The sequence below is a fragment of the Podarcis cretensis genome (assembly GCF_951804945.1).
Source record: "Podarcis cretensis genome assembly, chromosome: 15".
Lineage (NCBI taxonomy): Eukaryota > Metazoa > Chordata > Lepidosauria > Squamata > Lacertidae > Podarcis > Podarcis cretensis.
Window position 1 is genome coordinate 14,169,887 of NC_137185.1, and position 12,456 is coordinate 14,182,342.

General features: G+C 51.2%; 1 protein-coding gene across 2 annotated transcripts in view; it reads left to right on the top strand.

Annotated features, from left to right (window-relative positions):
* The window catches only part of AP2B1 (adaptor related protein complex 2 subunit beta 1), a 63,604-nt gene extending 52,514 nt beyond the window's left edge, over positions 1–11,090 (top strand). For both annotated transcript variants that reach the window (XM_079955510.1, XM_079955509.1), the window contains 2 exons: positions 6,831–6,985; positions 7,796–11,090. In XM_079955510.1, coding sequence (XP_079811636.1) covers positions 6,831–6,985; positions 7,796–7,870 — 230 coding nt within the window. In that variant the 3' untranslated portion in view covers positions 7,871–11,090. The remainder of the gene's footprint in view (positions 1–6,830; positions 6,986–7,795) is intronic.
* Positions 11,091–12,456: the final 1,366 nt, after the last annotated feature.

A 12,456-nucleotide genomic window follows, 5' to 3' on the forward strand; every position in this document is an offset into this window, starting at 1 on the left:
ATTTTATACTACTATGGGCTTCCCATGGGGGCATCTCTTTGGCCACCGTGACAACAGAATGCTGGACCAGATGGGCCCTTGGCCTGATCCAGCAGCCTCTTCTGATGTTCTTATGCTTCATTAAAGGGTTTTTAAAAAATGGTTTCACAACCTTGGGGTTTTGCTAAGTTGGCTGATTGTCTCCCTCCTATGTTGACGGGGGGGGGGGGTTGACTACATGCAGATGGGTGTTTGGAGAATGGTGATGGCAGGGAGCCTCCTGTGGCAGGCACAGTCTATCTAGAACAGTCTCAACCCCTCCCCTGTCTCCCCCTCTATGATGCTTCCCATTGTGGGCTCCTCCACAAGATGTCCCTCCTTTAGGGAAGGTTCTCCTCAGTCACTCTGGCCTCCCTTAGCCAGTCCCTTTGCCACCGCTGGCAGGTCTTAGGAACATAGGAAGATGTATTACAGGGACACCCCCCATTTATGCAGTGGTTATGTTCCAAGGCACCACACGTCTAAGGGAGATTGCGTATATCTGAAACACCATTTTAAAAGCCTGCAGATGCCCTGTTCCATCCCTTTTTGTGACGTTTTGGGTCACTTCCGGGGTCGACGTGTGTACGTGGTTGTGCACACATTGAACGCGCCTGTATAGTCAGACCATTGGTCCATCCCGCTCAGTACTGTCTACACTGGCAGCAGCTCTCCAAAGTTTCAGAGACGAGTCTTTCCCCAATCCTTTTTGGAGATGCCCAAGATTGAAGCTGGGACCTTCTGCATAGAAACTGTGGCCTGTTCCTAACCTTGTCCTTATCCTAAAAATAAAGCAGGAATCCATCCTTCATGGTTCGGAACAAAGGTCTAGTTTAACTAGGAACATAGGAAGCAATCTTATACAGAGTCAGACCCTTGGCTCATTTAGTTCTGTATTGTCTACACTGATCGGCAGCAGCTTTCCAAGGTTTCAGGTGCGGGTCTCTCCTAACCTACCCCGAGAAGCCACAGATGGCCTGGAATTTTCTGCATGACCTACATCCCTTCCCTAATCTGCCTTTTATGGAGTCTGCACTCAATTGTCTGCATTGACTGGCACCTGCTCCCCAGGGCTTCAGGGAAGAGTTATTCCCAGTATGCACCAGGGAATGAACCACGCGAAGAACACGGCCCTCCGCCGATCTTTGCCTCTTCCCCTTGTTGGAGATACTGCCGTCTCCAGCGAGCTCAGCAGCCTGATCTCAAAGCACAGAGTAAGCGGAGAGGAGGAGCAGGCCGGGAAGCCCTCCTCTGTAATTGCTACGGGGGCAAGGCATTAGCTTCCGAGATAGGGGAAGCCAGCCAGAACTGATAAGAAGAAACCAAAATCATGTTTATCAGGCATGACCCATTTTTCAGGCTCTCCACAAGCAGAGAGAGACTGGCAGATTCTCTTGCATGCTATTACTTCCCCAGCGACAGCTTCATCTCAGAGATGCCTCATCTCTCTGCCACGGTTTTCTGGGGTGTGGGGGAGAGGCAGGCAGGGTCTCCCTTCTCCCTGATCTGGGGAGGTGGCTGCGGAGAGCTTTGAAGCACGGAAAGTTTACTGACCATGTTACCAAAGCAGGAGGATCAGAGCAGTCCACACTCCAAAAGTCGCTGCTCTTTTGCTCAAGTCCCAAGCAAGACAGCTGAAAACCTCTGTTTGCCCCAGGTGAATAGGCCTTGCCCAACAAGCAAGGCCTGGAGCTTAAAGCTGTTTTCAGGCAGGGCAACCCCAAGGAGCTTTTTAAAGGTTGGCTTTGCTAGCTAGGCAAGGCCTGCTTGGTGCTCCAGCTTTGGGAGGCTAGGGATTCTCGTGTGAGATTTCTTCCCACTCACCTGCTAGCCACAAGGCAGTTCCAAGGGTTAGGCTATATGCGATTTTCACGTATACATGTAATCCTTGGAACCGAACCCCTGCATAATACGAGGGATTACAGTGTATGCGGTATATAAATGTGGATGAGAGTATACGCAAGCACACAAAAATCTATTTATCTAGCTTTGTATATATGCATCACACACCCATGCTAAGATTTCCAGCTTGGCAAAATTTGTGCCACAGATTATTCCATTTGCATTCCTAGGAAGAAAATCAAGATCCTGTTAGTTAGCTAGTTTTCTAAATCGCTTCAGTTGCCTTATAATGAAGGCAAAATGTTCTTTTTCCGTGGATTGGGGTTTTTCCTCTCTTTCCCATTCTTGTGCTTCTGTCGACGCCCTCCTCCTGACAGCTGCTGCCTCCCAACCACTTCCCTTGACTTTTTTTTTTTTTTAATAAAAAAGAGAGAATAATAAAGAGTGTTCCAAGGCACAATTATCATCACGCAGGAGAACAAAAGGCAGCCTGCGGTTTCCGAAGTAGGAAGGTCACACAATAGCAGGCGCCTGGGAGGGGTCTTGGAAGTCAATGGATGCTCAACACACACACACACACACCCATTTCCCTGCCTTTGGAGCTGTTTCGAGCAATCAATAGCAAGTTGTTGGTTTTTTCCTTGTTCCTGGGCTGCCCCCTCCCGCCCCGTGCGAGAGCCACCCCCTTCGGCAACGACAAGGTCACCCTCTGCGGATGACTAAGCTCTTGAAACATGTCAGCAAAGCCATACACATTACAATTAAGTAAACAGTGGCAGCGCTGCCCTCCTTTGTGCTGCTATCAGCCGGGGGTTTCGTTTTCCACATGTCAAAGTAACTTCACTGAGCGGCAACCGGGGCGGGCAAGAGGCTCTATTTAAAGCCCTGTCGTTGCTTGCGAGAAAGCGGAGGATGGAAGCAGGCGGGGAGGGGGTTTTCATTCCCCCCCACACATTGTGTTCTCTTGGAAGCTTCAGAACACCCTCCTTTGAGAAGGGTATCAGCACCCGCTCACGATCCGGCAAGGGCCATTCACGGCTCCATGCCTGGAGGGAGCGCAGGGAGGCACAGTGGGGAGAAGTGGGAGGGCGGTCACCTCCCCTCAAGAAAAAGGATCTGGTGGAGTTGAGGAAGAGAAAGGGAGCCAAAATTATCAAGGAGCAGCGTATGGTACCTTTTGGTTTAGAGCAGGGGTGGCCAACTCACAAGAGATTGCGATCTACTCACAGAGTTAAAAACTGGCAGTGATCTACCCGCTTTTTCGGGGGTTCGGGTCAAAGTTGTTGAGTTTTTTCAGGGAGGAGGTAAAGTGTTGAGCTTTTTCTAGGGGAGCCACAGTTGTTCAGCTTCTTTGGGGGAGCCAGTGATCTCCCACAGACGTCCAGTGATCCACCGGTAGATCACAACCTACCTGTTGGACATGCCTGGTTTAGAGAAAAGGCAAGGAAGAGGTGGCACAATAGCAGCTTGTAATGTTATGCCCAGCATGGAAAAAGTGGACAGAGAATAGTCCCCCCCCCCCTTTCCTAACGCTAGAACTCGGGACAGAGAAAAGAAAGGACTTCTTCATGGAGCGCAGAGTTAAACTCTGGAACTCCTTCCCACAGGAGGCTGTGATGCCCACCCACTTGGGTGGTTTTAAAAGAGGATTGGACAGATTTGTGGAGGAGAAGCAGCCAAGGCTTCCCCCTAAGACTTCTGGGAGCTGTAGTTTTTGTTAAGAGTGCTGAAGGCACCCCTGACCATTAGGTCCAGTCGTGGCTGACTCTGGGGTTGCGGCGCTCATCTCGCTTTACTGGGCGAGGGACCCGGCGTACAGCTTCCGGGTCATGTGGCCAGCATGACTAAGCCGCTTCTGGCAAACCAGAGCAGCGCACAGAAACGCCGTTTACCTTCCCACCGGAGCGGTACCTATTTATCCACTTGCACTTTGACGTGCTTTCGAACTGCTAGGTTGGCAGGAGCAGGGACCGAGCAACAGGAGCTCACCCCGTCGCGGGGATTCGAACCGCCGACCTTCTGATCAGCAAGTCCTAGGCTCTGTGGTTTAACCCACAGCGCTACCCGCGTCCCTGCTGAAGGCTGTTAGGAAACCCCTATTCCCTTTCCAGAGCTACAATTCCCAGAGTTCCCTGTGGGGAGGTATTGATCGTTCAGTCACTTTGAGAATTGTAGCTCTAGGAGGGGAACAGAGGTCTCCTAACAACCCTCAGCATCCTTAACAAACTACAGCTCCCAGAATTATTCTGGGGAAGACATGACTGTTTCAAGTTGCATCGTAGCGCTTTGAATGTGCCAAGTGAGTATGGCGCCAGTCACAGAATATTAATTGCATGTTTGAAATAGTGGGCTGGACTGCTTTTCTCGAATTGGTAAGGTATGGCCTTGTGGTGCCCGTTGTTTTAAGGAATTGGCTTTCTCGTACGCTGCTTTGACAGGCTCTATGTCTGGGAAGCGGCTTACAAATCCATTAGACAAATGGACCTTCCTGTTTGCCAGGCCATGTACTCCCCCCCCCCCACTCTAGGCCTGCGAAAGAGCATGAGGGATCTCTAATGCCGTTTGCGCAGATTTGGGCAGTGGAGAAAGGAGCCGGCGTCAGATCAGCAACTCTTTGGTCCCCTGCCCTGTTTGCCGAGGGCTCAGACCACTCGGAGCAGGTGGCTGCTTATGAAGACCGCAGGGCCCCTCTGCCACCGGTCACGTGGGCCCGAGCCGTTTTGCCTTGTGTGTCAGGCACTGCCGGGCAGCGTTGCCTAGCAACGCTTCCTCGTTCCCTCCAAAGCTGACATCAGCCTTGGCATGACAGTGCTGGGAAGCGGAGGTTGGGGCGGCGGCGGGAGCTGGCATTGCTACCTGTGAATGAAAGGGAAGAACTCTGAATCTCCCAGCGCACGCCCTTCGTAGTATTTTTCAATGGCTACTCGCCGCAAAGGCTAATGCTCCACAGTCAGAGGCAGGGATGCTTCTGGAAACTGCCGGAGGGGAAGATTCTCTTGCGCTCATGTCCTGCTTGCGAGATTCCCTTTGGGGCATCTGCTTGGCCCCTGTGAGAACAGGATGCTGGGCTAGATGGACCATTGGCCTGATCCTGCAGGCTGTTCTTCACTTGAGCTGCTGACTCTGCTAGCTGCTGCTGGACAGGATGTGAAACTGCCCCATGCAGCTTGCAGGCGCTCCCAATTTTGGATCACCCTCCCTGGAACCTGCCTAAACAATATTTTTCTTTGGCACCCTGGGCATCAGAAGTGCTGACATTGGCTTGCGGTTTCCTTCCAGCATCCATAGTTTTAAAAAATATTTTGTTTTGTCATGGTTGCTTTGCACCATTCCGAGATCCATCTGTGTGAAAGGGAGCATAGAAATCAGTAAAAGAAATGGAATGATAAATACGGCCGAGGCAAAGCCAGCGTCGCAGGCTCCGAACCAACTGCAGTGTTTTAGGGGACGGGGGGTGGTCGGCTTTTTTCAAACTGCCCTTCTCGGTTTGGCCCATTTCAGACAGTGGGCACGTTCAAATGCATGTCTTGATTTTTATAAAAAAACAAATATATTCCCAAAACTAATCCTTTTTGAGGCCTTTCCGTGCCTCTCACTCACACTTCTGGTGACCTCATAAGGTCAGATGCTATGAAGGCTGGCAGGCTCAGCCATTTAAATGGGTGGAGATCAGTCAATGGAAACTTCACTTGCTCGGCAAAGGAATTAAGATGTGAAGCAGCAGGGCGGAGAAATGACCCTGACCGCCCTACGTGTTTCTTTTTTGAAGCTCCTCTCTTGTTTCTGGTTTGGCCAGGGGAGGAAAAAATATCAGACTTTAAAATGGCTTTTCCTTCCTACTGGAGCAGAGGTGGATGACCCCCAAGGTCCAGGTTCTCTCATTTGCAGGCTTCCGGGGGCCACGTGGTGGCAGTGTGCAGGGCCAGAGGGAAAAGTCGGTGGAGCACTGGAAGCGACTCTTACTGTTTTGTAGTAGGCTGTCTTCCAGCCTCTCCAAACTCAGAAGTCTCAGTAGTGTAGTCTGCATGAGTGTGTGTGTGTGTGTGTGTTGGTTGCAAAGTAAAGGGTGTTTTTTTGTAAAATTGGAAGTGTTTGCCACACCACCATCCTATAAACTGAGGATTCTGGTTTAGATTTGGGGAGTTGGCTTTTGCAAGGCGCTAGGATGAGGTGGGCTTGGCGAGTTTCCCACCCTGCTCCCAAAGCCCCATGATTGCAGCCTGCTGTGTCACCAGCTGTTTTGCAGCTGCATTTTTAGGTGGGCTGTGCGGGTGTCATTTCCCTGGATAAAGTTGTATGGAGGGAAGGGGGCTTTAGCCCTGGGAAGGGATAGGCACTTGTGTTGTGTCTCTGTTTCCACAGCGACCAAAGACAGGGAAGCCCATCAGATTGTGAACATGGTGTGTGTGTGTGTGTGTGTGTGTAGATAGATGAGTGAGTGAACCTTGTGTGACCCCCTGCAACCAGCCATTCCAGAGTCTAGCTGGGTGTGAGGCATTGATCTAGCCCACCCGGCCGTGCCTTCCACATTCTGCACCTGGGAAAGCCCAGCTCCCGTGCTGAGAAGGCGTGCATAGCCAGCATTTTGTGGGGAGGATGCTGTGTCGCGAAATGTGGAGTTTCCTGGCAGTTAATGAGAGAGTTGCACGTTAAGCAGAGCTCTGGGGAAGTGAGGCTAGTCAACGGTGTGCGGATGTTTCTCGACGGCACTGCAGCTGAACAGCACTCGAATGTTTCTGGGGGTGAGCTCTTTATGTCTCTCCTCTGTGCACACCCACTCATGGACACATCCGGCCTCTGGAGAGTGTGTCAGGAGCAATGCACATTAGAAGAGTCTGCTGGACGAGGTCAGGAGCCAGTCTAGCCCTTGTATTCACAGTGGCACCCCCACCCTGGTGAAGCACATTACTGGCTTGGATCCTTTGTGTGATCTAATGAGGTTTTTCTTCCTTGTTTGCCCTTCCACCCAGACACCGTTTCCAGCAAGCTCCAGAACAACAACGTCTACACCATCGCCAAGAGGAACGTGGAAGGACAGGACATGCTGTACCAATCCCTGAAGCTCACCAATGGCATTTGGATCTTGGCTGAGCTGCGCATTCAGCCAGGGAACCCCAACTACACGGTAAGACCCCCCACTGGCAGGGCTGGCCTGGGAGTATTGGGGAGAACATGCATCAAACGCTGCTGCGGCCTCCAGAGCCTCTCTGTCCTCCCTTTCTCATCTGCCGCCCAAGGCAGCCTAATGGTGGGACCAGCCCTGTGTCTGGGGGAAGAAAAGGCACGATAAATTTCTGCCTTCAGATCTATTTGTTCATTGTAGAAGACCTCAATGCGGTTTACAAAAAGAAAAATCGGTAAAAGCAATTAAAAAGAACAATTCAGATCATTTAAGAAAATTGAGACCCGTTCTAAACTAAAAAATACATCAACATTTGGCATGTCTGGGGAGGCATTTCTCAACAGAAATGTGCCGAGAATTGAACAGCGAAGACGCCTGGCTGGTGCCAGCCGGTCAAGAGTTCCAAAGTTTAGGTGCTGCGGTGCCGAAAATTTCATTTTGTACAACTGCGGAACGAATATGATGTGCCCCTGTAACAGTGCCAGTTCCGCAGATAGAAGCTGTCGAGTGGCAAAGCGATCTTGCAGGCAAACTGGTCCCAAGTTGTTTAGGGTTTTACATACTGATAGTAACACCGTCAGCATGGCCCAGCCGCCAGCAGGTCTTGGGGCAGAAGTGTTAAGGGCTGGCAGGGTCTTGCTCCAGTCAGCAATAATTTGTAAATCTCAGTTTGGGGAATGAGGAGGGAGGAAAACGAAGGCCTTTGAAACCTGTCTCAGCAACTTTATGCGCTCCCCCCCCCCGTCACCTCCCAGGTGCCTTCAAATAAACCAGCCCCCTTCCCTTCTTCTCATGCCTCCTTTTCTCCCACAGCTCTCTCTGAAATGCCGAGCTCCCGAAGTCTCCCAATACGTCTACCAGGTCTACGACGCCATTTTGAAAAACTAAGCCAGTCGAAGGCGCCGCCGCTGCTGACGGCCGGCCTCACCGTGCAGGGAAATCGGAACGGGGCTGACTCCAGACACTCTGCCGCCCCCATTTTGCCGGTGCAGGCCCAGAACCCTCTTGGCGTGGGGGGGAGGGAAAAAAAAGCTCTGTGTTGTTGTCTAAGATCTCGGTGCGACGCGCTGAGGCAAAACCAAGGTAGCGAGTAGTGTCCACGTTGCTGGTAACTGTAGGGGGGATGTCGTCCCATTTGATACTTTTAGCATCTGTGAGGAGTTTGTAACCACTTTTTTTGTGCCACCCATTGTTTTTCTTTTTTCTTTTTGTAATATAATTTCATTTTCCCGCCAGTCCGTTGCCACGTCTTGTCTCGCTCATCCGTTCCCTGTGCGGCTTCTTCATCTCGTGCCAACGCTTTGCGTTTTCTTGAACCACTGTAGGCCTCTAGTTGACACTTCAGAACATGCAGTCTCATTTTAAACACTCGAGACACACACACACACACACACACACACACACACCATCTCTGCCCAGCCTGAGAAAAACCATTCATATCGCACTTTATTCTTTTACATTTGTGTACTTATGATGATGATGACAACGGTGATATTATTATTTTTCTGCAATTAAACCAGCTGTCTCAAGCAGGCGATGCTGAAGGAAGGGGCATCTGAAAGAGACCAGCCTTGTAAGAAACAACACTGAGTATTGGTCAATTTGGTCTTTAGGAACTGGCACATCGTCCCCCCCTTAAATTTGAAGTGTGCTCTCTTCCCACCCTGGTTGTTGAAAATCCTGCCTGCTGCAAACATGGCAGTCTTTCCTGACCCATGGAGCTTTTCAGCATGAGCAAAGGACCACCCAGAGCTGTGTCTTACAGCTGGAAAGAGACTCCATTTCTAGGGAACCTCAGGAGGTGTGAAAGGTCAGAGAACCAGCTCCAATATGCGCCTGCATGCATCTCACAAAAGCTGCTTTCCGGGGCTGCATTTAATGCGGCTGCCTTTCCTGATGGTACGGCGCATGTTTGGCATTATTAAGGAAGCGTGGGGCCCTCTCTACATAGGGGCCAAGTCCTTCCTCAAGGCGAAGTTGGGTGTAGTCAAAGAGGCACCCAGTTCAAACTGCTGACCAGCATCTGTTATCGAGGGTGGTGGTGGTGGTGGAGCATCTGTGGCCCCTCCAGAAAGTGTTGCTGGGTTCCGACTCCTATCAGCCCTTGCAGGCAGGATGGCTGATGGTCAGGGAAGGTGGTAAGCTGGAGTCCAGCAATATCCGGGGAGGGAGAGCGCACATTTTGCCAGCCCTAAACTTAAATGTGCCCCATTACTGAGGAAAGGTTAAGATGGTCCTCCCTTTCTTGCCCGCTTTCCTACTGCCACCTCCTCGCTTCGCCTTAGGGAGCAGATCCTCGATATCCAAGGGCCCTCTGTGCATGTACAGTGTTTGGATCAGCGCCTGCTTCATTCACACCCCCACCCTCCCGTTAGCTTTTGGCAGAAGACGGAGGCACCTTCCTTCTTCTGCAAGACACAGGAGAAGAAACCAGGGATGGCATTAAGCACTGAGGTAAAAGGGGGTAGGTGTGGGGTTGATCCAGCCGGCCTCTTGCTGTTTCACTGGCCCCAAATCCACGACATGGATCCAGGTCAAATCCAGTGGAATTGACAAGAAAGCTTATTCACCAGAACCGAGCTGGGCAAGGGAGACAGACAAGACTGTTGGGTTGCCAGCACTTAAAAACAAAAAAAGACCCTGACAGGAGGGGACGGGACATTTAGAGGGCAAAAATGTGCCAGGCGACTTCCTTTACTGCCGCTTAGAACCACACAGGAGCTTAGCTTCCCCTAGCAAGAATCATTGACATATAAGGAATCCCATAAGAATACTTTTCACGGTGATGGCTTCGTGGCTGCTGTCTCTCCGGGATCTTGTGTTGTGACCCTTTGGGAAGCGTCAGCCAAGGAGCTGGTCTCCTTTCTGAGGCTCTGAAGGCCCCAAGATGGCTATCCAATGGGCTCCCTCAAGCAAGCCATGGGGCAGCAGCCCTACACAGGAGCCCCACCCCCACCCCAGGGGCTCAGTAACCTCACTTTTGCCACCTGCCTCTGATTGCCCAAGCTGTGCTATTGAGTACCAGCGCATGAAGAGGGCAGGAGATTTGGGGAGCTTAGCTCAAGCGTCTTAAGGGTTGAGAAGGCCAACAGTGCCTCTGAAATGTTGTCGTTTGGGGCCAAGATATCTGCAGTAGTGAAAGGTCTGAACTTGGAGGCCAAGGAAAACATTTGGGCCTGATCCCCTCTTTACTCTCTTTTTTGAGCACAAGGGGCTGCAATTACTCAGCCTTATTGAGGTGTCCCAAAGGGGCTGCATGAAGCCCCCTCTGGATCGAAGTTTGAAGCACCCTGTGGCCCAACTCTCTTTTTTAAAAACAAAGGAGAGACATTGCACACACCAAGTGACTTTCCTCCCTGCTGTGTTCTTCAGGAGGTAAAGAATTTAGTGCATCCCAAAAAACCACTTCCATAGCAGTTTCAAGAATGGGGGATGTGAAGTTCTTGAGGAAGAGATGGGCTGGCAGCGATAAGCTTTGGGTAACTCTTCTGACTCAGTGTTGAGCCACATTCAGATTTCAAAAGCGTTATGATGCCAGTTGAAACAGCCGTGGCTTCCCCAAAAGAATCCTACCGTTTGTTAAGGGTGCTGTGCGTTTTTTGGGGGGACTCCCCTATTCCCCTCCCATAATTCTGTGTGAAGAGACGATGGACTATTAAACCACTCCAGGAATCGTAGTTCTGAGGGGAATGAGGGATGGTGTCTCCTAACAACTCTCAGCACCCTCAACATACTACGGTTCCCAGAATCCTTTGAGGGAAGCCATGGCTGCTCAAAGCGGCATCAAGGTGCTTTAAATGTATGTTGTGATTGTGGCCTCAGTGGTGCCCAGCAACACCACGCCCAGGGAAAATGGAGCTGCTGAAGATGGAAACAAAATGGCGGGTGCAAGCCCAGGACCTTCCAGAAATGCACCACGCCCCTGTTCTCTCTGTCTCTCTGCTGGGCCTCCTGCTGTGTTTCTTTTTGTCTGCATGCTGTGAAGTGTGGGGTGGAGGGTACTTTTTGTTTTTGCTCAAAATTGCTGCATTCTGAGGCATTTGACTGCGGGGGGGTGGGGGGTGGAATGAAGCTTTGCCTTGTATCATCAATAAATGTCATTTACACAGATCTGGCTGCCTGGTGGTGGTGCTTTTGTTCAGGAGGAGGGTGGGACAATGCCCTAGACTTGCCAGAGCAGGGGACTGAGGAGCAAATGCAGCCGGAACCCTGCCTAATTAGCCCATGTCTAATGGCAGTGGCCTGATTTAAAGACAGGCGTTTCCGCAATTTGACATTCCATGTTTCAAGCGTGAAGAATTGCCAGCCCAGGCTCTGTACCTGCATTCCGAGGGCGAAAGCAGAATCAAAATATCACGTTAACGTCGAAGGTGGAATTTCCCTTGAACGTCAGGCTAGAAGGGCAACTGGTATGCATATTATGGGTAGCGTTCTGCGTTGCAAGTTAAAAGCCAGCCTGTCCCACCTGCATGCATGCCTATTTGCAAGGGACCAGGTGAGCTGTAAAATGTGCTGCAAAGTGATGCCTGATGTTCAAGATATTCTAATGGAACATGGTGTGGATATTTGCAGTGCAGTTCTCATCTTTGTAATGTGGACATCCAGATCTATCCTCGCATCCATTTTGCAGAGTTCCAGTGATTGCAGAACAGGGAGGGGGGAGATGTAAAACAGCAAGACAGTTCTCAAAAGTTTAAGCGGGATCAGAATTGGTTTACCCCATGTAGGAAGTAGTAATGTGAAAGTCAAGAAGAAGAAGAGTTTGGATTTGATATCCCGCTTTATCACTACCCTAAGGAAGTCTCGGGACGCAGGTGGCGCTGTGGGTTAAAGCCTCAGCGCCTAGGGCTTGCCTATCGAAAGGTCGGCGGTTCGAATCCCTGCGGCGGGGTGCGCTCCCGCTGCTCGGTCCCAGCGCCTGCCAACCTCCGGGTGCAAGTAGATAAATAGGGACCGCTTACCAGCGGGAAGGTAAACGGCATTTCCGTGTGCGGCTCTGGCTCTGGCTCTGGCTCTGGCCAGAGCAGCGATGTCACGCTGGCCACGTGACCCGGAAGTGTCTCCGGACAGCGCTGGCCCCTGGCCTCTTAAGTGAGATGGGCGCACAACCCCAGAGTCTGTCAAGACTGGCCCGTACGGGCAGGGGTACCTTTACCTTTACCTTTACCTTTAAGGAAGTCTCAAAGTGGCTAACAGTCTCCTTTCCCCTCCTCCCTCACAACAAATACTCTGTGAGGTGAGTGAGGCTGAGAGACTTCAGAGAAGTGTGACTGGCCCAAGGTCACCCAGCAACTGCATGTGGAGGAGCGGGGAAGCGAACCCGGTTCACCAGATTACAAGTGTACTGCTCTTAACCACTACACCAGGGGGGGAAATGGAGGGTGGGTCCCAATCCTCCTGGCTTTTGGTGGTTCTGAGATCTCTGCTCCCTATATTCCTTTTCTTTTTCCTGTTCAGGAACTCGGTGGGGGGGG